Source organism: Strigops habroptila, chromosome 8, assembly GCF_004027225.2.
Source record: "Strigops habroptila isolate Jane chromosome 8, bStrHab1.2.pri, whole genome shotgun sequence".
NCBI lineage: Eukaryota > Metazoa > Chordata > Aves > Psittaciformes > Psittacidae > Strigops > Strigops habroptila.
Genome location: NC_044284.2, coordinates 7,263,219 through 7,285,134, shown reverse-complemented (window position 1 = coordinate 7,285,134; position 21,916 = coordinate 7,263,219). Strand labels below are relative to the sequence as shown.

General features: G+C 45.2%; 3 protein-coding genes across 3 annotated transcripts; 2 read left to right on the top strand and 1 right to left on the bottom strand.

Moving 5' to 3' along the window:
- Positions 1 to 920: 920 nt before the first annotated feature.
- OTOS (otospiralin) lies at positions 921 to 4,291 on the top strand. The gene is made up of 4 exons (XM_030495353.1): positions 921 to 992; positions 1,300 to 1,390; positions 1,728 to 1,754; positions 3,927 to 4,291. Exons 2-4 carry the CDS (start codon positions 1,339 to 1,341, stop codon positions 4,109 to 4,111), a joined length of 264 nt encoding a protein of 87 aa, XP_030351213.1. The 5' UTR covers positions 921 to 992; positions 1,300 to 1,338; the 3' UTR covers positions 4,112 to 4,291.
- A 1,404-nt stretch (positions 4,292 to 5,695) lies between these two features.
- COPS9 (COP9 signalosome subunit 9) lies at positions 5,696 to 8,206 on the top strand. Its single transcript, XM_030495179.1, has 3 exons — positions 5,696 to 5,856; positions 5,976 to 6,048; positions 7,902 to 8,206. The coding sequence occupies exons 1-3, from the start codon at positions 5,794 to 5,796 to the stop codon at positions 7,937 to 7,939; spliced, it is 174 nt and encodes a 57-aa protein (XP_030351039.1). The 5' UTR covers positions 5,696 to 5,793; the 3' UTR covers positions 7,940 to 8,206.
- Positions 8,207 to 14,789: 6,583 nt separating this feature from the next.
- On the bottom strand, positions 14,790 to 20,581 carry ADIPOQ (adiponectin, C1Q and collagen domain containing). Its single transcript, XM_030494711.1, has 3 exons — positions 20,507 to 20,581; positions 17,213 to 17,432; positions 14,790 to 16,846 (listed from the first exon to the last, which is right to left on the bottom strand). The coding sequence occupies exons 2-3, from the start codon at positions 17,424 to 17,426 to the stop codon at positions 16,320 to 16,322; spliced, it is 741 nt and encodes a 246-aa protein (XP_030350571.1). The 5' UTR covers positions 17,427 to 17,432; positions 20,507 to 20,581; the 3' UTR covers positions 14,790 to 16,319.
- Positions 20,582 to 21,916: the final 1,335 nt, after the last annotated feature.

The window sequence follows — 21,916 nt, the reverse complement described above, 5'->3', positions numbered from 1 at the left end:
TGAGATCTGTGCTGGCATTTCATTTCCAGAGCAGAGCCATGTGGAAACAGTTGCCAGGTTTGGCAACACGAGCTGAACGCCACATCTTCTAGGAGCATGGAAATCCCACATCTCCCCATGAGTTGCAGAGCACTTGATGCTCCACCTTAGTCCCTGGCCACCCCTGCTGCAAACAGGAGTTTTGTGCTAAAAGAAAATCAAGATGTACACATTGATTGAATATTCTCCAGTGTCTCCCCTCCAGGCTTCTCAAAGTGCTGGATCCGCTCAGCAACCTGTACACACCTGAACCCAAACCACCTTCTGAGGAAATCAGTATAATGTGAAAATGCACTTCAATGCACCTTATCGACCGTCTTTGAAGGCTGCAGTACCTGCACCATCAGGATGGCTGTGGTCACTGGAGACCTACTTCTTTGCCTAATGTAAGCCAATTGATTTCAGTCAGCACTTGGTTCCTCTGTACACTTCAAGATCTAGGTTTTAAGGATCTCAAGTAAAAACATAAATCAGTGTCAAGTGTTTGCGGGTTTTGTGACTCAGCTGGAGAGGGAATTCTGAGGTTATTACCTCTTAGCAATTTGCTCAAACAACATTTCTTAAAATCTATTTTTCTAGAGGGGCAGAAAGAAATACAACCAGGAGGTCAGCAAAGGTAATAATCACTTTAATTGCTTCTGCATTTTCTCCCTCTGTCTTCAAAACACGAAAATATTATTGCCAAAGTTGATTCTGATTTCCTCTCAAACTGCCCACTGTCTCTCCCGTGGTCAGTGCTGAAATATAATGCAAATGTGAGCAGTTAAAATCCCTCTACCTGAAGAAGACAGCATCAGATTGGTGTAGCGATTTGGTGACGTTTCTCTCCTTTCCCCCCACCCTCCCTTAAACAGTGCTGCTATTTTACAGCAATAGAAATCCTTTTGGAGTTTGTAGCTGACTCAGAGCTACAGACAGTTACTACTGCAAGAAGAAGAAAGAAGGAGAAAGAGGTAATTTCTAGAGTGAAATTAAATTAACCACAAAGAAAACATTTCCAAAGACACTTAATTTCATGTCAGTTCAGAGGAGCTTTTTGAATTTATGCCACCTAATAATAAAATACCAGTACATACTTCAGGACTGTGGTTCTTTTAATACTCTGTGTTGCAGTTCAGAAACAGCATGGGAATGTAATTGGATGTTGTTATGCCTAAATTAATACTTAGGATCTATTCTGGAGCATATTCTTCTAATTAAAGAAGAAATAATAGACTTTGCATAATTATTAATCTCTTGCAGTAATCCTCAGGTGTTCAGATTACTTTTCAGAAACACGAGCCATATCTTGCAGGAAAGATGACATTTATGGGCTTATTTCTCTTCTGTATGCTGATGAACATGCTCACAGGTAAGATTACTGCTGAATTCATTCTCATTAGCTTTTTCAAGCAGACAAATATTTTTCTACTAATACAGGATCTTCTGTTTAGTATCAGATACAGCTTGTGTTTTAATCTCAACTGCTCTGGCTGTTAGTTAAGAGTATTTGGTTTGTAGCACTGAGTGACTGCAAATGGGGAATTCCTTGTTCAGCTGTTGAGGAAACAAAAGAAGTTTGGCTATAGAGAGGGTCCTGGGTGTGCATTGAAGAACTTGTGAGCTTCTGGCTACACAGCAAAGCTTTCATTTACAGCAAGTACTTCTGTGCAGGAGCTGGTACTGATGAGTCTCCTCTTTATTTACAGATGCCCGATCAATCCAGAATGGAGATGGTAATTCTTAATGTGTTATTCCTTCCTTTGTATCACTAACAATTAGGAGAGTCATTTGTAACTCCCAGACCTGATCTCCAGCAGCAATTTTGGCAGGAACTTTACTAACCTCAGTGGGCTGTGGAAGTGCTTTCATCTAGTTCTGGTGGAGAAAGAAGAGTGTATTCTTAGAAATTTCTTTAGAATTTATGAAAAGCTGACATATTAATGTCTAATATTAGACCTAATATACTTGCTGTCTTAAAACAAACAGGGGTGTTATGGTCAGCTCACTAATTCTGTTGTACAAAATCACAACTGGAAAGCACCAGAGTTATAAATGTATTGGACATCTGAAAATTTTGTCTATCCTCAACAGTAATACTATATGTGTGTCTCGTCATTGGCAAGAAATACTGACTTCCATGACAAAAAGCTTAAAATCTACAAATTGCCACAAATCCAATTAAAGAAATGTTGGAATAAATCCCTTAGCACAGCTGCCCTGTGGTTTGTGTCACTTTGTGTGATTAGTCCATTGGATTAGTGTTTGCCTTTGATTACAAAAATGCTCAGCATCCTAATGATGTTTCCACTGGCTTTCTGATAATTATGGCAGTTCACCCCTCTCTCTGGTGTTTTCAGGCAGAATTCTTTATGATAAAGGAGTTACATAGAAGTATCTGCAGTAACCAGGTACTGCTATTGCTGGTGTTCATCTCAGTGACCAGCAGGATAGCCAGCAGCATCCCGAGTGCACAGATATACAAATTCGCAGAGAAAGAGAATTGTAACAGATATAGAAAGTAGAAATATATATATGGAATAAGGGCTAATGTGATTACTTTGAATTCAAAACATTGCTCCCTATGCTCCATTATATCTCCCTATGAACTCTTTGAATGCATCATCTGTGTTCTCACAAGTTTAAGGGTGCTCTTACATTTGTGCACAGCAAATATTTCTGCAGTAACCTCTCAGTCAGAAGACTGTGTGTCAATCTAAAAATAAAACCTTGTTCAGGCAGCATCCTGTTGCTCTCATTAGCAACAATTATGGCTTTCTTTCACGCTGGGCCAAGCAGCTGACTGCAAAGTGAATCTAAGGTCAGCTGGTATAAACAGTGAATTCTCCTCTACAGACAGTATTTGGCTGGTTCATTTGATTTGTTATATGCCATCTGTGCCTGTATGCTGCAAACTTCATAAAATTAAGGTCTGACAATAAGATTGCTGAAGGCTCTTAATTCCCACCAAAGACCTTGGTCCCAAGCTGAGCCTGGTGAGTGGAATGCCTCCTGTTTATTTAAATGAGCCTTAAATCAAATCAAAATACTGGCTTTAGCTTTGCTGCACAGAGACATTTGTAGCTGTGGTCTCAGCTAGCGTTTACATTTTACATGTGCCTCTGTGCTTGCCCAGATTTGGGCTAAACAGTGGTTAGCTCCTGCATTTTCAGAATTGCTTTTGTTTTCTGCTGCATTTGAAATCTTGTTTCAATAAGCATTTCACATTTCCTGGAGCGGGCACAAAGGCAGCAGCTGTCTTCACAGTGGCAATGCCTTTCCTCTCCGCTTCCTTATCCTGTTTCCTATGGCCTGCTAAGAAGCACAACTCAGGGCAGCATGGACCTAGTTCCTGGGAGCCTGGGGAGGATCCTGCACCCCCACCTGGTGCTGTACTCAGCCAAGCTGCCTTTGTGCTGAGATGTCAGGGGAGAAACTGCACGGCCCCTTCCCATGGCTTCACTGCCAGGAACTTGCAGGCAGAGCGGGCAGCTGCAGGGGCACAGTGTATGTGATGGTGCCTTATTCCTTAAATTTTTATATTGGGCAGAGAAAATAGTGTGGAATGAGGAAAAATGGCTTTCAATTGCAATTACTCCTTGCTTTTAAATAACAAGCACCCTTCTAGAAATTCAAGCAGCCTGATGAAGTCTTGAATTGCCCCGTATGCTGATGGTGCCCCTTTATCCCTGCTCTCCATCTTGTCCCACTCTGCTATTCCTGGTGCACCCAGAGCAGAGAGCAGGTCAAAGCCTCTGCCCTCCTCTCTCCTGCCAGAGGAGCCCACAAGGAGCCCACAAGCCCCAAGGGAACCCACAACCCCAAACCATATTGGCTCCCAGTCCCAAGCTTTCAACAAAAATGCTTTGCATTACGCTAATCTGCAGTGGTTTTTATCGTTCTCTAAGATCCCTACCAGGAATCGGTAGCCTTGCTGTACTGGCCCTTCTCATCCAGCGATTTCTGGTCCTACGTGGAGTATTTCCGGAACCTGGGAGCCTACAACAGGATCGATGAAATGGCCAGAGCCTTCTTTTCCCAGTTCCCTTTTGGGAGTCACCTTGGCTACCACGTGCCCAACCACGAGCACTAACTGCTTTTTGCTGAAGCTGGTGCCAAGATGGTTAAGTGAATACACAGCTGCCAGCAAACGCACCCCGCAGCCACTTATTAATACTCACAGCAATCATTCATAGCATATCATGCTTTAAATCAGCCTTTTCTTTCTCACAATCTGTGCTTTTGCATGAAATCAATAAACTCCTTGATTCTGTTGTGTGGCTTTGGGTGGGTTTTTTAACACATGATGTTCATATCCTTGACCCAGGAGACTGTTCTCTGTGCACATAGTACTTAAACACCAGTCCACTGACTTTGGTGGCTGGAAGGACCACCAGTGTAATTCACAGCCACATCCTTTGCAGTGTAATGGTGTTGCCTGTTTGAAAGAGAACTCTCAACACACTTTAAGTCTGTTTAGAGAGGAGACATTATTTATTCTGCACAGGTTGCTCGGTGGTGCCTTTCCACAAATCAAGCACACCCAATGCTGGCTTCTTCATTAGATTTATGCACAAAATTTATAAGGTAGCACACTCCCAGTTACAGTGATTGATCAGTAATCTACAATCATTAGCTCTTACATTCTTTGTTTAAAGACACAGTATTGGGCTTATTTTACTACATGTGTTCCATGAGGAAGGGTCTCTTATCTCAAGGGGGTGCGATTTTTAGTATTATAATGAAGGCAGTCCTCTCCAGGATACCTTAAAATGTAGTTTCATTGCCAACTTCTTGCTAATAAGATTTATGTCGTTGGTCTGAGGATGTTATCCTCCTCCTGTGGGGCCCTTCGGCCTTTGTTCATTCAGTCATTATCTACTGAAAACAAGACAGTTCTCCTAAACCTGGACAGATATTTACACAGTTTCTTCTGGGATAAATTTTGACCTTCCTGCTGCAAATCCAGCATCACTGGTGCCCTTTTAGCAGCCCCTTGGCTAGCTCAACACCATTTCAGCGTGAGCAGCAGGTTGAGGGAAGGGATTCTCCCCCTCTGCTGCGCTCTGGTGGGACCCCCCCTGCAGTCCTGATCCAGCTCTGGGGCAACAGCACAAGAGGGACGTGGAGCTGTTGGAGCGAGTCCAGAGGAGGCCACAGAGATGCTGCGAGGGCTGGAGCAGCTCTGCTCTGGAGCCAGGCTGAGAGAGCTGGGCTGGGGCAGCCTGGAGAAGAGAAGGCTCCTTAAGGGGAGACCTTAGAGCAGCTCCAGTGCCTAAAGGGGCTCCAGGAAACCTGGAGAGGGGCTTTGGACAAGAACCTGTAGGGACAGGACAAGGGGGAATGGCTTCAAACTGACAGAGGGGAGATTGAGATTAGACATTAGGCAGAAGTTCTTCCCTGTGAGGGTGCTGAGGCGCTGGCACAGGGTGCCCAGAGAAGCTGTGGCTGCCCCATCCCTGGCAGTGTTCAAGGCCAGGTTGGACACAGGGGCTTGGAGCAACCTGCTCTAGTGGAAGGTGTCCCTTGGCAGGGGTTGGCACTGGATGAGCTTTAAGGTCTCTTCCAACCCAAACCAGTCTATAGTTCCATGATTCTCCCCATCCCAAGGCTGGCTACCAACCCCGCCCTTCCCGCCATACCAACGGCGGGACCCACCCCCAGCGTAACCAGAGAGACGCGAGGCCTCCAAGCGCGCAGAGCGGCGCCTCGCTGCCCGGCTCATAGCGGAAGGAGGCGCAGCGTGGCCGGAAGGGAGCGGGCGGAGGTGCCGCCATGAAGCCGGCGGTAGACGAGATGTTCCCGGAGGGAGCCGGCCCGTACGTGGATCTCGATGAGGTGAGGGGACGGGCGGGGCGCTGGGGGAGCTGCCTGCGGGGGGCAGCGCCGGGGCCGCCCGGCGTAGCGGGTGTTGCCGGGGCCGCGCTGCCCGGCGGTGTTCAGCGCCTGTTTCCCAGGCAGGGGGAAGCACTGGGCTGCTGATGGACCTGGCCGCCAACGAGAAAGCGGTGCACGCTGACTTCTTTAACGGTAAGGGCCGCCGCGCTCCGGGGTGGGCGATAGGGGGTCGGTGCGGAGCCTGCCCGGGCGGTAACGCCTTGGGCCCGCCAGGTGATTGCAGCGGGAAGTGAAGGGGGTCACAGCAAACCTCGCTTGGTGTCTCCCTAAGCCTGTGTGTTTTGTAGTCGCTGAAGGTCGCGCTGACCGCGCTTCTAGTGAATGGTATCATCAGCTTCAGTGTTAAATGGTACGGGTGGGAGTGATCTAATGCGTGTTTCTGCTCTCCTGGAGGTTTTAGGCGATTTAGTATGTTAATTACTGCAAGTAAAAATGCCTTGATCTGTTTACATAGAATCATAGGATGGTTATTGTTGGAAAGGACCTTAAAGCCCATCCAGTTCCAACTTTCTGCCACGGGCAGGGACACCTTCCACTAGAGCAGGTTGCTCCAAGCCCCTGTGTCCAACCTGGCCTTGAACACTGCCGGGGATGGGGCAGCCACAGCTTCTCTGGGCACCCTGTGCCAGTGCCTCAGCACCCTCACAGGGAAGAACTTCCTTATATTCAATAGCTTCTATTCAACAGTGTAAATGCATGTAAAAATGTGGACAGAGCTTTGCAACACTGTCTCTGGGTGTTACTACTTTATAGATAATTCTCTAATCTCTAAAGGTGTGCATGTATATGTATCCAAAGGTAAATAAAACTTTGGGTTTTATACGCTTTCTGTATTTGAAAGTCAACTGTATGCATATAAGCATATACAGTTGCTTTTAGAGAGAAGAGAGATGTATCTGGCCATGTAGGGATAGAATATACAGCGCCTTACACTTAGTTACTAAGGCGGATTTTTTAATACATCTGAAGTATGTTTAGACATTTCAACAGTGAATTTCAGGTGTGTTATCAAATCTGATGGTTGTGGTGGTGATGCCACAAACTGGTATTCTGAAATGAAGTAGGTTTCTCGTGTTGCTCAAGGCTTAGAATATAGGAGAAAAAGGAGGTTCTGTATTAATATACTCTGAACAGTTGTAAGGGACCTAGCTCTTTGTTGGAGACAGCATGTTCAGCAGTAGGTATTTCCATGAAGTTCTGCCATCAAGTTGTGGTACTACATTCTTTTGGTAGCTTAGGGCTCTTCTAAATGAGGTTTGATCCTCAGTTTATTGTATGGCGCTTGTTTCCTGCCTTCTGTAAGAATAAATACTTGGTTTCAGTTATGTTGTTAGCTTGTGCTCAGTATACAAAGCAGAGTAGATAATGAGTACTTCCCAAAGATGACTACAAGAGCTGTGCTTAGCCGGCCACGTGTCCCTAGTCTGACATGAGTTCTGAGAACAATGTTATTCACACCTTCACAGCAGTGAGATGTTCTTTAAGGAAAGGATTTCTAACAGCAAGTCACAGATGTGAGCGTCAGTCTGCAAAACTCATAAGCGTGAGCCTGGATACTGTGACCCAAAGCAGAAGTGTCTCATCTGAGACTTGCTGCATGCGTAAAGCCAGCACTCATTTAGTTCTGAAGCCATGGTTGATCCACTCTGAATGTGATGGCTACATGATGTGTTTATAAAAGCTCCTCCTTTGAAGCTTTATTTTGCTTCTATAGAATTAATTGTGACACTCGTATTGTACAAGTGAAGCCATTTAATTTGTGTATGATGGAGAACATATACATGGGTCTGCCTGCCTGCCGCCTTTGTCTCTTTGCACGTTGATGTTGCATTTATAGTAACTGATGGTGCAGTAGGTCTCATTTACTTAATTCGCTTTTTCAATTTCTGTCTTTAAACGAAATAATGAACTGTACTTGAGTATGTGTCTATGTAACAGTTGAAACTTCTAAGGTTAATTTTACCTTATCTTATTTTTCTGACTAGATTTTGAAGATCTCTTTGATGATGATGACATCCAGTGAACTTAGTTGTCCAGCTATGCAGTGCTGAGATGTGGATTTTTCTCCAGGATCGCTTGTGGTGTCCATTATTTATTAAAATAATCAAAATGGGAAAATCACAGAGGGGGAAAAAACCTGCATAAGCTGCTTGGGGAAATATGAAAACCAGATGGCTAAAGATAACTGAGGAGGGAATTGTAGACTGTTATTTCTAGGAAGCTGTGTAGAGTTTTCTTAAAATTTTACTTGCTGATGTGCTTATTCAATAAAATACTAAAAAACCCCACACTTCTCTCTGGGTTATGCTTTGAAAGCAGATATTGCTATATTCTGAGCTCCCTTAGAGAATGATTTTATTGTTTTATTAAATCATTCACTGTTACTTTTGGATATTGTATAAAGATACACAGCAGGGGATATTGCTGCCTTGAAGAGTTTTGTTCATCCCACAATACAGGATTATTTAGGGCTAAGACAGCTGCTTGTTCTCAATAGTCTGACTCTCCTTCGCAAGCTGCACTAAGAAGAGTGTGCCTTGCCTTCTGTTTGGAGATGGATACTCAGCTACCCTCAGTGCTTCTAATTTGGGAAGCACGGGAATAAAAAGTAGTAGTTTTATCTTGATATTTTAAGCAGAGAAATGTTCTGGCCCTTGGCCATGGGAATGCTTGGATTTAAAAATACTATTTAATTCTTGAAATTGTACTCTGTAGAAGGAAAATCATTTTAGGATTCTGTTCTCAGGCAGCAGGTAATGTAATTATTCGTACTTATAGGTACAGTGTATATGAATCAGTCTGCAAGTTTCTAGTTCAGATTTTGACACAAGTTTTCAGAACACTTTTAGAAACGTTCAATTTTGCACCCTGCAGTGGCCAAAGTGAATCTCAGAATGAAAGGAACAGGTGAGTTTGTAGTATATTATTTCAGAGTCAAGAGTTTAATGCTGTCTAATCTTGAGTGTGGTCTGTATTCCATAAATTGATAACAAAAATAATACTGTGACTGATCTTTAAAGACTTCACACTATTTAATTTTCACCAGGAAAGAAACCCTTTCCTGTCCTATTTGTTCCACATGTTTGGTTGGGTTTTTCCCTGAGTTTGCCTTAAAAAAAGGAAATCTTAAATATAACGGTAAACGTGCTTAACAGTCAGTACACCCCTGAGCTTAGAAATGTAAGCACGATAAAAACAGTAGGACTTAGGAACACTTACTGTGTTCCTGGGGATTTCTCACCATCCTCTATTTCATCATGCAGTGTGCGTGAAGTCAGCATTCTGACATTTACTCTGCTTAGTGTCTGACATTAAAACCTGCCCCTGAAGGAGCAGTCTTGCTGAGGCAGTCTCCTCTTTTCAGGGCTTGCTTTGTTTAAAGAAGTTTCAAGCTTTCCTCATTGAGACCAATGTAAACATTTTGACCGAGTGGTACCAACTGCATTTGGACTGTTCCTAACTTTGGTGCTGTGCTTTCTCCAAACTGGATTTTGAGGAATGAGCTGCTGCCAGTAAACGGAGGCTGCATTCTGGGCAGGTGCAAAAGGAGGTGAAATAGATTTAAGCAGCAACTCTTCCCCCTTCACTCTTTTATCTGCTTGCGTTTGCTGATGCCCAGGTTTCTCAAGATGGTCGCCTTGGTTTTGGAATACTTCGTGTTCATGTTTTGTTCAGACTTCCTTGTTTTTTATTTGCTTCTCAAGTTGTAAGAAACTTGAGCCTTAAGTTTGATGACAGCAGGGGGACTATATTCTGTGATACAAATCCATATTGAACAGTTGCTCTTCGGCATGAATGGTGTTCTTTTTAGAAATGTCCAAAACCTCAGTGAAGCATTGGTTTGAAGGTGCTAATGGTGAGTAGTTCTAGTTTTGTAATGTCATCTCACTTGATCAAAACATGGAACCTATATTCAAGAAACTGCGTACAGAGTAAATAATGTGCATGGGTCCAGTACAGCCTAATACTCAAGAGTTTTCATCCTGACCAACCCATTCAGGGTAGGTATAGCTAACACCTTTATTATGAAGCTTTCTAAAATCTCAGTGTTTTGAGTTAAAAAGCAGCATAAATAGTACTGCTGGCACCTGAGAAGTATGGTAGGCCTTCCTCTAGGGGAGGAACTTGCTCTGTGTGGTGTGTAAAAGTGTTTGAGTTGGTAAATTCCTTATGAAGAAAGCAGCTGAATTTCATGAAGTGCTTTGGCATCAGCTGCACACTACTCTGGCTTGTAGCTACTATGAGTTCCAGGTGGTTCTTCGGTGTTACTTCCCAGCTGCTAACTTGTTAAGCTTGCACTTAAATCTGATACCTTGTGTGGGTTAGTTCTCTCAGGATGAAGTGAAATGAAGAGTGCTCTTCAGAGCTGGAATGGGATGATACTGAAGGTATGTTTGTTGTAGCTGTCTGAAGTGTCAAGTTCTTTCCTTTGCAGTGAGACTAGGTGAGGAGCGTGTGTATAGCCTCATCTTTGTAAAGAGAACTGTGAATGTCTAAGAACTTCGTCAGGAGCTATAGTGTGTTTGGGTCCCTCTTGGGACAGTACTGATATGGAAAGGCTTCTACAAAGAACAAAATGCTCTTCAGCTTCACCTTGTTTCTGTGTTATTTGTCAAGCCTTTCAGTCTAATCAATCTGTGGGCAATCAGCCTGTTGTCAGAAAATACAAGATGTCAACATCTCTAATAAAAATTGATTTAAAGGTCATTTGTCTGCCTTGGCCATTTCCTTTATTGAGCTTTGATTCCAGTACCTTTTGTGGAGATTGACACTGTTCATAATAGGTGTTCCTGAGTGAAAGAGCCTGTTCTAGCAGCATTTTGCACACACTTGGACCCACGTATATTACTTCATAAGCTGCTGGGTACTGCTCAGTATTTCAATGTCCAAATAAAGGCTCTATTCTGCATAGATTTATGGAGGTTCTGAGGTTAGTGTCATGAATGTATAAAGCCCACCACCTGCCTGAGTCTTGGCAGGATGGCAGGATGAGGTCCCAAGTGCTACAGTGCTTTAGAAGGAATGTAGCCAGTTGTGCGGCACAGATGAAAAGGAATAGCTTCAAAACACTTAAATGTCAGCCTGTTCCCTTCAGTGCTCTCATGAGGCCTATTCTCTGCAGGAAGCTGCTAGATGTCATGGTATATTCTTAGAAATCAAGAACATGCAGACTATTTTGAGCTGAAAATAATCAAGTCATTGTGAAGGAGAGAAAGTTGCCACGCTAAAGGAAGCTGGCTGTCATCTGTACAGTGTTTCTGCAGTGCCTCTTCTGAGCTGGCTGCCAGCTTTGCAGGATGCAGTGCTCCACTGCTTTTCATGTGAGCAAGAACAGGCAAGCTCAGACCTAGCGTGGCAGTAGTGGGTTTTCCTTGGTTGGTTGGGGTTTGGGTTTTTCCTTAGTTAACTCCCAGGGAATGAAAAGGTTTTCCTTTTAATATTTTACTTCAATAATTGAAGTGGAAGGTCTTTTTCTCAATAAAGAAGGAATTGATTTTGATTACTAAATTGAGTTCTTCCTGCTTCCCCAGGGTGTTGGGAAGCTGGCAGAAATCTTCCTGCTCTCAATGTGCAGTTGTTCAGCACATGAAAACATGCTGGGCAGATGACAGTGCAGCCCTGTTCTCTGTGAGTCCCCCTGTCAGTGATGGGGCTGGAATGTGAGCATCACATCAGGGATCTTGGAAAAGCACTAGCACAATGCAAGTCAGTCCTTGGCAGCAGGGGTGGCTTTGGAACAAGGATTTGCTTCCATGTTTTTATTTCTAGCTTTATTTATTTAGTTTGCTTTTCCTAGATGCTCCAAGTGGTCTTTGCCAAGCAGTGGGGTCTGAATCCTGACCCAAATTATAACCTTTTTCTTAAGCTACTGCAGGAAGTTCAGAGCAGGAGAGAGGAGCAGTGTCTTTCAAAGCTGGTAAATAGGGGCTTCTTGGTGAATACTTCTTATTTACGGAAAAATCAGTTTGTGTGTAGCAGATTTCCAGTCAGCTCTAATTCCTGTCCTTCCCTGCAAGGGATTTAGAGGAGAGCTTCAACTGGGATCTCCTGTTCTGCCTCCCTGATGCCTCTCCATAAAACTGCCCTGCTTTATGGGTGGGATCCCACAGATTGCCTTGTGGGTGGGAATACTGCCACACAGTAAGAAATAGATGTTGATGTTTAATGCTTTCATTTCAGTGGAATAAACCTTTCCTTCCCCTTGGATTGGCTGGAGAGTAACAAACTGCACCTGCATGTAAGGAAGTCACACAACTGTCCTCAAAGAGCGATGCCATTACACTGGGCTGGTCTCCTGGGATGAGTATGGAGGATCTGCAGGTGGGTTTGCTGATCTACAATTCCATGCCAGACTGAATGTTTTCATCGTATACCTGTGTCTAGTACAAACACCACAAAGATGTGTGGCAGCCTTGCTCCCATCCTTGTTCAGTATTAGTTTCCTCCAGAGTACTTCAAAGGGACAACTTTGTATCTGATGGTATTTCCTGTACGAAAGTACAATGGCTGATGGACTACATATAGGACTTTATCCTACCCCCTCCGCCTCTTTCCATGCTGACAAGCCTCTAGCGAGTTTATGCTTCACAAATAAATACAAGTCTTATGAGCGATTATCACTTTCTTGTAGCTCTTCATGGTTTAGTGCACTGCTATTAGTGCAGCTGCTATTTGTATTCCAATTAATTACTGGCACAAGTGATTACCTGGGGTTGAGGCACAATTAGGATCAACCTATCAATTAGGTTACATGCCTGTTTGGCCATGTTTTCCCATCCCACAGATTTATGGTGCATGGAGATAGGGCAAAACCACAGCAACAGGGTAATGAAAAAAGGCTGGATTCGTTAGGAACTCTCCTGACCTCATCCCCCAGGACCTCATTACTCTCCCAAACCCTATTTGCAGCTCTCCTTAAAAGCAGCATAAAGGCCAGGGTGGTGCCCTGCAGCTCCCTGCTCTTGGGCTACCACCACAGCCTGGTCTTGTGCTCCTGGCATGGCAGACCCAGGGAGGTGGAGATTGGATACCCACAGTGCACGCAGGGATTTGGGTTGTTCCTGGGCTGAAAGCACTCCCTGCGGGCTTGCAGCCTTGGGGGGGCCCTGACTGCAGTGCGGCAGAGGTGTGTGCTGAGAGGGGGGATGCTTCTTTGCTGGCCCTGCCCCGAGTCTGTGCTTGCTTTGCTGACAGGGTGAGCCTCTGCTGGAAGCATTTGCCCTAAGGGAGAGCTGGGAGGGGGCCGATTGTAGCTCCTGGGGGGTGCAAAGTGGTTTTCTGGGTGTGTGGTGGCTTAAACTGGGATTTGATGCTGGGGAGGTGACTGTCTCTTTAGCTGAGCTCTGTAGAGCAAGAATTTGATAGGGATTTGAGTTGAAAGACTTCACAAAACAGTCCACATCCCTAAAGGGAGGGCTTTGACCCCTATTTCCATGCAGTGGGGGCTTGCCTTGTTCACAGCCTGGGCTGCACTAACTGTGGGGCTGGTCTGTTGATTTTGAGGTGCCTGACTGGGACATGCATGTGCGATGCAGGTACCTTGCATGGAGCATCCTTGTCCGAGCAGGGAGCTGGGAAGGAAGATGGTCTCTGTACTCACTCATACCCTGGAGGATGAGTATGGTGGTGAATTTCAGTAGTTATGGCTGGAGAAGAGGAAAAAGCCAGAACACAGAACAGTGGTGCCTTAACAGCTTGCTTTAAAACTTTTCCCAATTGCTTTGTCTTACTGTGTTTACAGGGGTTTCTTGACAGACAGCCTAGCAAAGCTGTGTGCTGTTCTCAAGCAGGAAATCTTTGCTTGACCAGGATTTTAGCCTGGGATTCAAACCCTGAGGTTTAGCCCTTTAAAGTGTGTTTGAAAATATTCTGTAAAGACAGCGGTTTCTACTGTGCTTTGGGAAGAGAGGAGCCGAGCTATGGTGATTTGAGGTGGGAGGTGCAGTTGCCCTGAGTGGAAGTCACATTGATATGGGTCATGCTGCTGCTGGGGCAGTTGGGGGGTGCTAAGAAATCCTGGGTTCTGCCTAAAGCACATGGCATCAGATGTGTGTGGCAATGTGAAAAGCCACGTCTAAGCCTCTGAGTCCTGATGTGCAGGATAAAGCTGTAAGCAAATTCGCTCCTGCTGCGTGGCACCAAGGAAAGGAATTTTGTTTTGGCTGCCTCTTGGGAACTATTTAAAGTAGTATTTCCTCCTAGTGTTTATCCCAAATGCCTCTTAGCGCTTTGGCTGTTTCAATTTTCCCTGCCTTCAGAAAATCCATCTGAAAATATTTAAGAAAACCCGCAATACTGTAAAATCTGACTTGCTTCTGTCAATTTAAGCCTCTTATGCTGTTTGATCCAGGAACTGCTGCAATTTTAAGTCTTCTTTTGTTTATGGATTAGTTTTTTGGTTTGAGTCTTTTGGTTTAGGTTTATTTGTTGGTTGGTTTGGGTTTTTTTTCCCCCTGCCCTTTTCCCTTTCTATTAATACACACAGTAGGAGCAGGGTTTTTCCCAGCACTCTAAATTCAGCCTGATCATATTGGGCATCAGCTTGGCCCTTGCTAAATCTAGTGTGCTTGAAGCTCCCCGGGCCAGTGGAGGCTCTCTCTCTGCCTGGCCCATCAGGGGAGGTTTAGGCACAGTGGTTCCGGGGAAACAGTCTGGAAACCAGAGCTGATCTTATCCAAAAAGGAGGCAATACAGTGTGAGATGCTGAAGCCTTAATGAAAGCTAGACGATAGGGGGCTTTGGGAAAGCAAAAGGGCTATCCCTCTGTATGTGCCAGCCCAGGATGCCCCTACCTTGCTGCAAAATATGAGGCAAGGAGAACATCCCTTTCTTCAAATCCTTCCCAATAACACACAATAAAACGTGGGAGTGTTCTCATTGAGAGAGTTTTTTATTGTTGTTGTTCTTTGTAATGTGGTAATTCACTGGAGTGTGAAGTGCTGCTCTTGGAGGTAATTTCAGTTGAAGCTTTTAATGCTGTTTTGTGCTTGTAATAACACATTAGTGCTGATCTGTGTTAGCTTGTTCTGAGGCTTAATGGGACTCTTCTTTGAATGTATCTGAGAAACTACCAAATCCCCTTTCAGCTAAAAGTCAGGCAAGCTCCTTGGAGAGCAGTTTGATGGGATTGCTGCTAATTCCAGCCTAAATACTCTTCCCCCATTAAGGTAACCTTGCATGAGAGCTGTTCATCCCAGGAGCCCACTCAGCATGGGAGGTTGCACCACCACGTGAAGCTCTGCTCAGCTGATGTGCAAAAGCCTGCTTATGGCACACTTATGGTGTGGGAGAGTAGAAAACACAGTTGCTAGATCTCAACTTCTGACTGCATTTGGGAACTTTTCAGAGGGGAGATGGGACAGGATCCTGCCAGCTTGCAGATGGAAACTGTGAGATGCTGCTCATGTGCTCCATGCTGGTGGCCTCTGGGATGAACAAGTACTCATGCCATCACTTCCAGCATGTGGTGAGTGCTTTGAGAAGTGATACCTCCACCCTGAGGTCCCCTCTGCCCAGGAGCCTTGAGGCACCTTCTGCTCCCCCATCAGGCATCAGGGTGTTTGCAGGGGAGCTGCTGGTACTGCTGAGCTTCACAACTGTGGAGGCAACGCGTTTGTCATCACCTCAGGACCCCTAAAGCCACATGGTCACTGTGCTGCTTTTGATATGTGGCCTCACTGGTGTTCATAAGGCTTTTCAGATAAATCAAAAGAGAAGATCCTGCCCTGAACAAGCATGCTGTCTACGTTAGAGGTAACAATAGAGGATAGATGTAAAAGGAAAATCAAAGGATTAAAATCAATGAAAGTTAATAACCTGAATATATTCAAGGATCTGGGCTAAAGAAGGAAGACAACAAACCATGGGTGGAAGCCAAAGGCCCTAATAGCACAGCAAGTTACAGTGGTAAAAAGGGAGCCATCTGTTCCAGCTGAAAACAAGAGCAGAGATGGCTTTTGTGAATAGTCTTCTCCCTCTTCTACTCAAACTTAGAAATGCTGTCTAAAATGTGTACCATTGGTTTAAATGAATTTAGGTGGTTAAGAAAGGGAAATTTAGAAAGGGATATCTAAATGTAATCGATTTTTCTCTCATTTTTAAATTCAAAAAAGGTTAGGCCATCTTGAAAGTTACTCTTCCATCATGTGGCAGGAGTGGTGTTTGACTTTGGCCCAGGTTTCCACAAGGAGAGCAAGACCCAAGGTAGGAGTGAACTCTTGGTCCCATGGAAGTCACTCATGTCTAACCTCACTTATTTCACAGGAGATAGGGTCCACCCTTGGCAATTGTTGCCCCCACAAAAGGCAGTTATCTTGTAAATACAGTATAGCTATAGCGCCAGTGCCCCAGGACACCGTCCAGGGTTAAGCCACCTCTTCCTTTCCCAAGCAGCACCACCTTCTTTAATGGTCGTCCATGTCCGGGTACAGGAGGAAGCCCATGAAAGTGGAATCGTTGACGTTGTCGGCATAGATGCCGTTGTTGTCCCCCTCCCCGTACACCTGAAGCCAGACCTCATCCCCAGAGCTGAGGTGGAGCAAGACAGAGCCGCTTGCTTGGTCAACATTGTTCTTCTGGAACTGGTCGTAGGTGAAGATCACTGCCCTGTCCTTCTTGTAGAGGCTGACCTTGACATCTGTCAGGTAGACTGTCAGGTGGTAGGCAAAGTAGTACGTGCCAGGGATGTTGCAGAGGAACTTGCCGGTGCTGGCATCATAGTGCTTCTGCTCGTTGTAAAAGATCTTGCTGAAGCGAATGGGGACATTGGGGTGGGGGGCTCGGTCTGTCAGCCCCACGCTGAAGGCAGAGCGGTAGACGAAGGCACCTTCGCCCTTGTCCCCCTTCTGCCCTGGGTATCCAGGGAATCCTCGTGGCCCTTCCCGCCCTGGGACTCCTGTCTCGCCTTGGTCGCCTTTGGGACCTTGCATACCTGAGAGACAGAGTGGAAACGGAGAATTCTGTTAGTGCCAGCAGCTGCTACCCACCAGCCCGAAACATAGCGGGGGGTGTAGCATGAGGATCTGCTCAGCAGCAATGACCTCAACATCCCCGTGAATTGAGTCAGCAAGTGGAAAGCCCACTCAACCTCCCCAAGCTGTGTGCAGAGCGTGTCTGATAAAACATCATTATTTGGAAAAACAACCAGCAGCCAAACTCATTGACTTGGGTTGTAAAATCTCCATCCCTGGAGATACTTGAAAGCCATCAGAGATCGGGCATGGACCAGTGTGAGATCTGCCAGGGCTGGGGCTGATCACTGGCTCCAGCACGGACATACCCCCTGTTCCTTACCAACCTTCCTCTCCTTTCTCTCCCTTTAGTCCATCTTTTCCATCTTTCCCGTCCCGGCCCGGGAGCCCGTTGTGGCCAGGGTAGCCAGGTGCTCCTCCCATCCAGTTGGCACACGGAGTTTTGGGGTCAGGCTGGTCTTCCTGGGCAGCCACCTCTGTGCAGCGGGGTGCCAGCAGCAGCAGTGAGCAAAGGAGGAAGCCTGCCAGGCCCCTCATCATCGGTGCCTGATGTGGACATGCACTTTGTTAGCTTTAAAGGTTAATAGGAACAAAAGAAGTGAACAAACCCCCCACCTTGATAACTGAGAGGCACGAAGACTGAAGTTTGAATCAACATATCCAAAGGAAAGCAATTCTGCTCGCCCCAAGGGCTCCTCTGCATCCAGCATAGTGCTGGCATGAGCTCCACGAGCCAAGCCAGGATGGGGCGCCTTGGAGCACATCCAGTGTGGAGAGGAGCAAATGCCAGAGTTACTTCCCCAGCACTCGTGGGCTTTTTATATAGACACGGCTGTAGCTTGGCACCCAGTACAGCAGATGCAAGGGTATTACAAATTATGTTTTTGGATTATGGGAAGAGGATTACACATCTAGGGATTACACATCTTGGAGGAGTTCAAGGCCAGGTTGGATGAGGCTTGGAGCAACCTGGTCTAGTGGAAGGTGGCAGGAGGTTGGAACTGGATGATATTTAAGGTCCCTTCCAACCCAAACCAGTCTGTGATTCTTGAAGACAAGTTGTGCAATGTTTAGGCACCATAGGATCAGGTTTTCTTTAGTTGCCTTTCTAGTCAGAGCAATCAGTGCAGCACCCCAGAACCAGGTCACAGGTGGTGCCCTACAGCCAGCCTGGCACTTTGTTCTGGTGCTCCCAGTAATCAATAGGACCTTGGTAGGCTTTGGCTGTGGCTTTTAGGAAACAGATATTTTAAAATGACTATTGTGTGATACTGCTCCAGGGCAGAGATTATACCCTGGGGCAGTAAAGGTATCCTGTTATGAGGATTTTAAGTGGCATAATAGGCAATGAAAGGTGAATAACAGCATGGCCATTAGAGTCCCTTAGCTCTGTAATTTCCAACAAAAATAGTATTTCAGAGCAATTCCTTTGCAGGGTTGATTTTCCTGGGTGAGCTATTTAAATGTCATTTTTAAAATAATGTTTTATTAGCTCTTCCATAATTGTTTCAAAGGAAGCTAAAGAAATGTACTGGTTTTGGCTGGGATAGAGTTAATTTTCTCCATAGCAGCTGGTATAGGACTATGTTTTGGATTTGTGCTGGCAACAGTGTGGAATACAGAGGGATGGTTTAGTTATTGCTGAGCAGTGCTTACACAGAGCCAAGCCCTTTTCTGCTCCTCATCCCACCAGCGAGCAGACTAGGAGCGCACAAGGAGTTGGGGGGGCACAGCTGGGACAGCTGATCCCGATGGACCCAAGGGACATTCCATATGATGTCTCATGCTCAGCATATAAAGCTGGGGGGAGGTTGGCCAGGAGCTGCTTCTGGGCATTGGTCAGTTGGGGGTGAGCAGTTGTTTTAATTTGCATCACTTGTCTTTCTTGGGGTTTATTTCTCTCTCTTATTTTCCCTTTTGTTACCTCTGTGCTTTGCAACAAGGGATGTAGTGATTGTCCATGAACCAGGGTGGACAAGTGAAATGGATGTCTATAAATCCTGAAAGTGGCTTGGCTTGGCAAGCAAGGGTGTGCGTATTTGGGCACACTCTGACATGGCCACTTTGCCATCTCCCCCCATATGAATCCTCTCCTGCTCGGCTACATGCATGCACAATCCATAATCAGCACAGGCTGTCTGGGGATCTCTTAACTGCTTTGACACATGCTAGTGTTCAATAGAAATCAGCCTCAAAAATGTGTGTCTTGAGCTCTGTTGGTGATTTTGTTTGATCTAGTTCTACTTTCTCGTATGCTGCCTAGAATGCAAATATCATCAAAATCTCAGCACCCTGTGCTCCAGAGCCAGCTGTTTTGCTGGTGCAAATTAAAACCCTCCTTTATGATCAAAAGTGGTGCAGATTTGAGGCAGCCCAAAGCAGGGCTGCCAGGAGCTTTCCTGGCAGATGCCTGTCCAGCTTGCTCTGAAGGGCTCGAAGCGATGCCGGTCCCACAGCATCCCTGGGCAGCTCTTCACTGCAGGTACATTACACCATCTAGTTTTCTCCTTTCTCATAAGAAAACTGTTTTGATCTGCAAATAGAAATCTTCTTCTATTTGCTACAGTTTGACTCAAGTGCCAGTGGTTTGCTTGTTTGAGAAATGAAGTTATTCTCTGGAATACGTATGTATTGTAGAGGGAAAGTTTTAACCTGAGTTTAAACTCTGGTTGATCTCCCCTTACTGTATCTTTCCCATTTCTTTCTGTCTTTCTGTCTGATGCTCAGGACTGTAACATGAAACAATCTACTATATTTGCATGTCACTTGTAGCTTTCAGACAAGTAACAGATGAACTGAGTACTCTTGGTGGCTTTCTGTTATTCCCTTGGCAGCTACTATATTAAAAGCTCATATACATTATATGAAGCTTATTCATATATCAGGAGAAATCAGCATATCATCCATAAGAACAATGCATTCATAAGTGCAATATAGGGAGTCAGACCATGATTCAGAATTTAAATGTCACATAACGCTATAGTAATAATTATGATACTAAATATATCATTAATAATTACTAATTATAATTATATATTTAAAAAACCCAAACTCACACCTCTCTGCACAAAACACAGAACAAAAAATCCATCTATTTTCCAACTCCACTATTTTCTTCAAGCAGCATTATCCAGGAGTTTGGCTTATGCTGATCTTTCTTTTGCCTTTATAATTCCTTGTAGCACAGTTTTTGCTCTCATTCCAGGGGCGACTTGCTCCAGGGGGCTTGCACCTTAAATCTGGGTGGTGCAGGTTTCTGGCACAGAGCTGATAGGACTCAGGGAGATTTGGGGTAAATCCCGTCTTCCCAGGAGTCTTCGAGGAAAGAGGGGAATCCAAAGGTGCCAGTGCAGTGCTCACATTGCCATGTGGTTTTTCACCGTTGTTCCTGACTGCTTTTGATTTAGGAGTTTTGATCTCTAAATAGTGTTTCCAAAACCAGGAGTATGAATCTAACAGAGAAGGGCTATTCTTGGTTTAAAGTACTCTTCAGCTATTCTGAGAATAACTCTAAGAAAGGAAACTTATTGCAACAGAGGAGCATGTCTGTCTGATTCAGCCCAAAAGAAGAGAAAAACCTGAACTCAGTAAGAGGGGGTTAAAAGAAAAATCATGCTTACCAGCTGCTTTGAGTCCTAGTTGGCTTGTTGCAGTCTCTTTGGAAATGAAGCCTAGCTACTACAACACTATCCCTAAGGGCACAGGGAGCTGTCAGCTCAGACACTGCATTTTCCATTTGCTATTGCGCATGCTGACATAAAAGTTGGGTTTTCCCATTAATTTTTCCTGGCCATCACTTAAGTTTTGGACCATTTATATAATCCAGTCACACTGGGATAGTTCACGAAGATAGCCTTAATGGGGAAAAGATGGGTTTGGGAATTTGACGGAAGCTGGAGGAGCAAAGGTTTGCTGGAGAAGCCCATGTGAAAAAGCCTGCTCGTCCCCGGCTGGGCTCCTACAGCACAAGCTGCTGCTCTGTGTAAACTGGGAAATGTTGTTAGCAGCTGATGGAGAAAGTGACTCTTCAGCCTTGTATTAACGCACTCAAATAGGGCTTTTTTCAGCATAATAGTAGATGAATTATTGTGTGTGAAGCCTCAGATTCTCCCTTTAATAGCAAGAGCTGTTCCTGCCTGGAGGCTGCTGCTACACCAAAGAAGGACAAAGCTGCCTGAGAGAAAGGGCAGCGCTGGGGGAGAGGTTTTGTCTTAAGCCAGCCAAGCACGTGCCAGCACTATTGTAAATCTTCGGAGTCATTTCAGCCCTACAGTTGGCTTCCAACCTACCACATGTTTTGGCTTTGGATCAAGACAAAGTATTTTTCAAGGTTAGCTAAGCAGGACCTTGGCAAACCTGGACTCACAGAAAGGACCAGGAAAATATAGTGTGGTGCATGTTGTTGCAGTAGGGCGTGGGGAGCCCGTGTTGGGAAGCTGGTGTCCTTGGGAGAGGGGAAACTCATCCCAGTGAATGTCAGCAGGACTGTGTCCCGAATGCTGAGTTGTTGTAGACCTGACTATCCGGAAGGACTGAAAGGATGTCTATAGGATCACCTTATATGTAGAGCTGGGAGTCAGCAAGGGTGCATTTGAAGTCCCAAGGAGAATGGTGCAGAAGGGAGGAGCCATAGGATGGCTGCTTACTGCCTGCCTTATTTTGGTCAAGCAGTCCAGCGTTTGATTATTTGTTTTGGATGATGGCTTTTCCATGCAATGTTGAGACTTAAAACAACCCCTTGTGTAAAATATGACAGAGATCTCATTGGATCTGCTGTTTTCTTATAAATGTGGTTTGCTAGAGCCATGTGTGTGCTCAAGTGCGTGTGATGCCAATGTTTCTGTTGAAGCCTCTTCTCCTGAGCAACGAATGGAGGAGCAGGATCTTGGAACTTAAATAGGAACTTTTTGCAGTGGAGATGAGGTTTTTTGTCTGTCTGTTCCCTGTGTGAGCAAGACAAGGCTGGTTTCCCTGCCAGCTCTCAGCTTGAACCCCAAAATGCATGACTGGGGTATTTATTAGGCTGCCAG

Excerpts from the sequence above, each read along its gene's own strand:
- OTOS (XM_030495353.1), top strand. The coding sequence starts at position 1,339 with ATGACATTTATGGGCTTATTTCTCTTCTGTATGCTGATGAACATGCTC. Across the intron at positions 1,391-1,727 it reads GCTGATGAACATGCTCACAG|ATGCCCGATCAATCCAGAAT; the intron begins GTAAGATTACTG and ends CTTTATTTACAG. Across the intron at positions 1,755-3,926 it reads ATCAATCCAGAATGGAGATG|ATCCCTACCAGGAATCGGTA; the intron begins GTAATTCTTAAT and ends TCGTTCTCTAAG.
- COPS9 (XM_030495179.1), top strand. The coding sequence starts at position 5,794 with ATGAAGCCGGCGGTAGACGAGATGTTCCCGGAGGGAGCCGGCCCGTAC. Across the intron at positions 5,857-5,975 it reads CGTACGTGGATCTCGATGAG|GCAGGGGGAAGCACTGGGCT; the intron begins GTGAGGGGACGG and ends CCTGTTTCCCAG. Across the intron at positions 6,049-7,901 it reads GCACGCTGACTTCTTTAACG|ATTTTGAAGATCTCTTTGAT; the intron begins GTAAGGGCCGCC and ends TTTTCTGACTAG.
- ADIPOQ (XM_030494711.1), bottom strand. The coding sequence starts at position 17,426 with ATGATGAGGGGCCTGGCAGGCTTCCTCCTTTGCTCACTGCTGCTGCTG. Across the intron at positions 16,847-17,212 it reads GGGAGAGAAAGGAGAGGAAG|GTATGCAAGGTCCCAAAGGC; the intron begins GTTGGTAAGGAA and ends TCTGTCTCTCAG.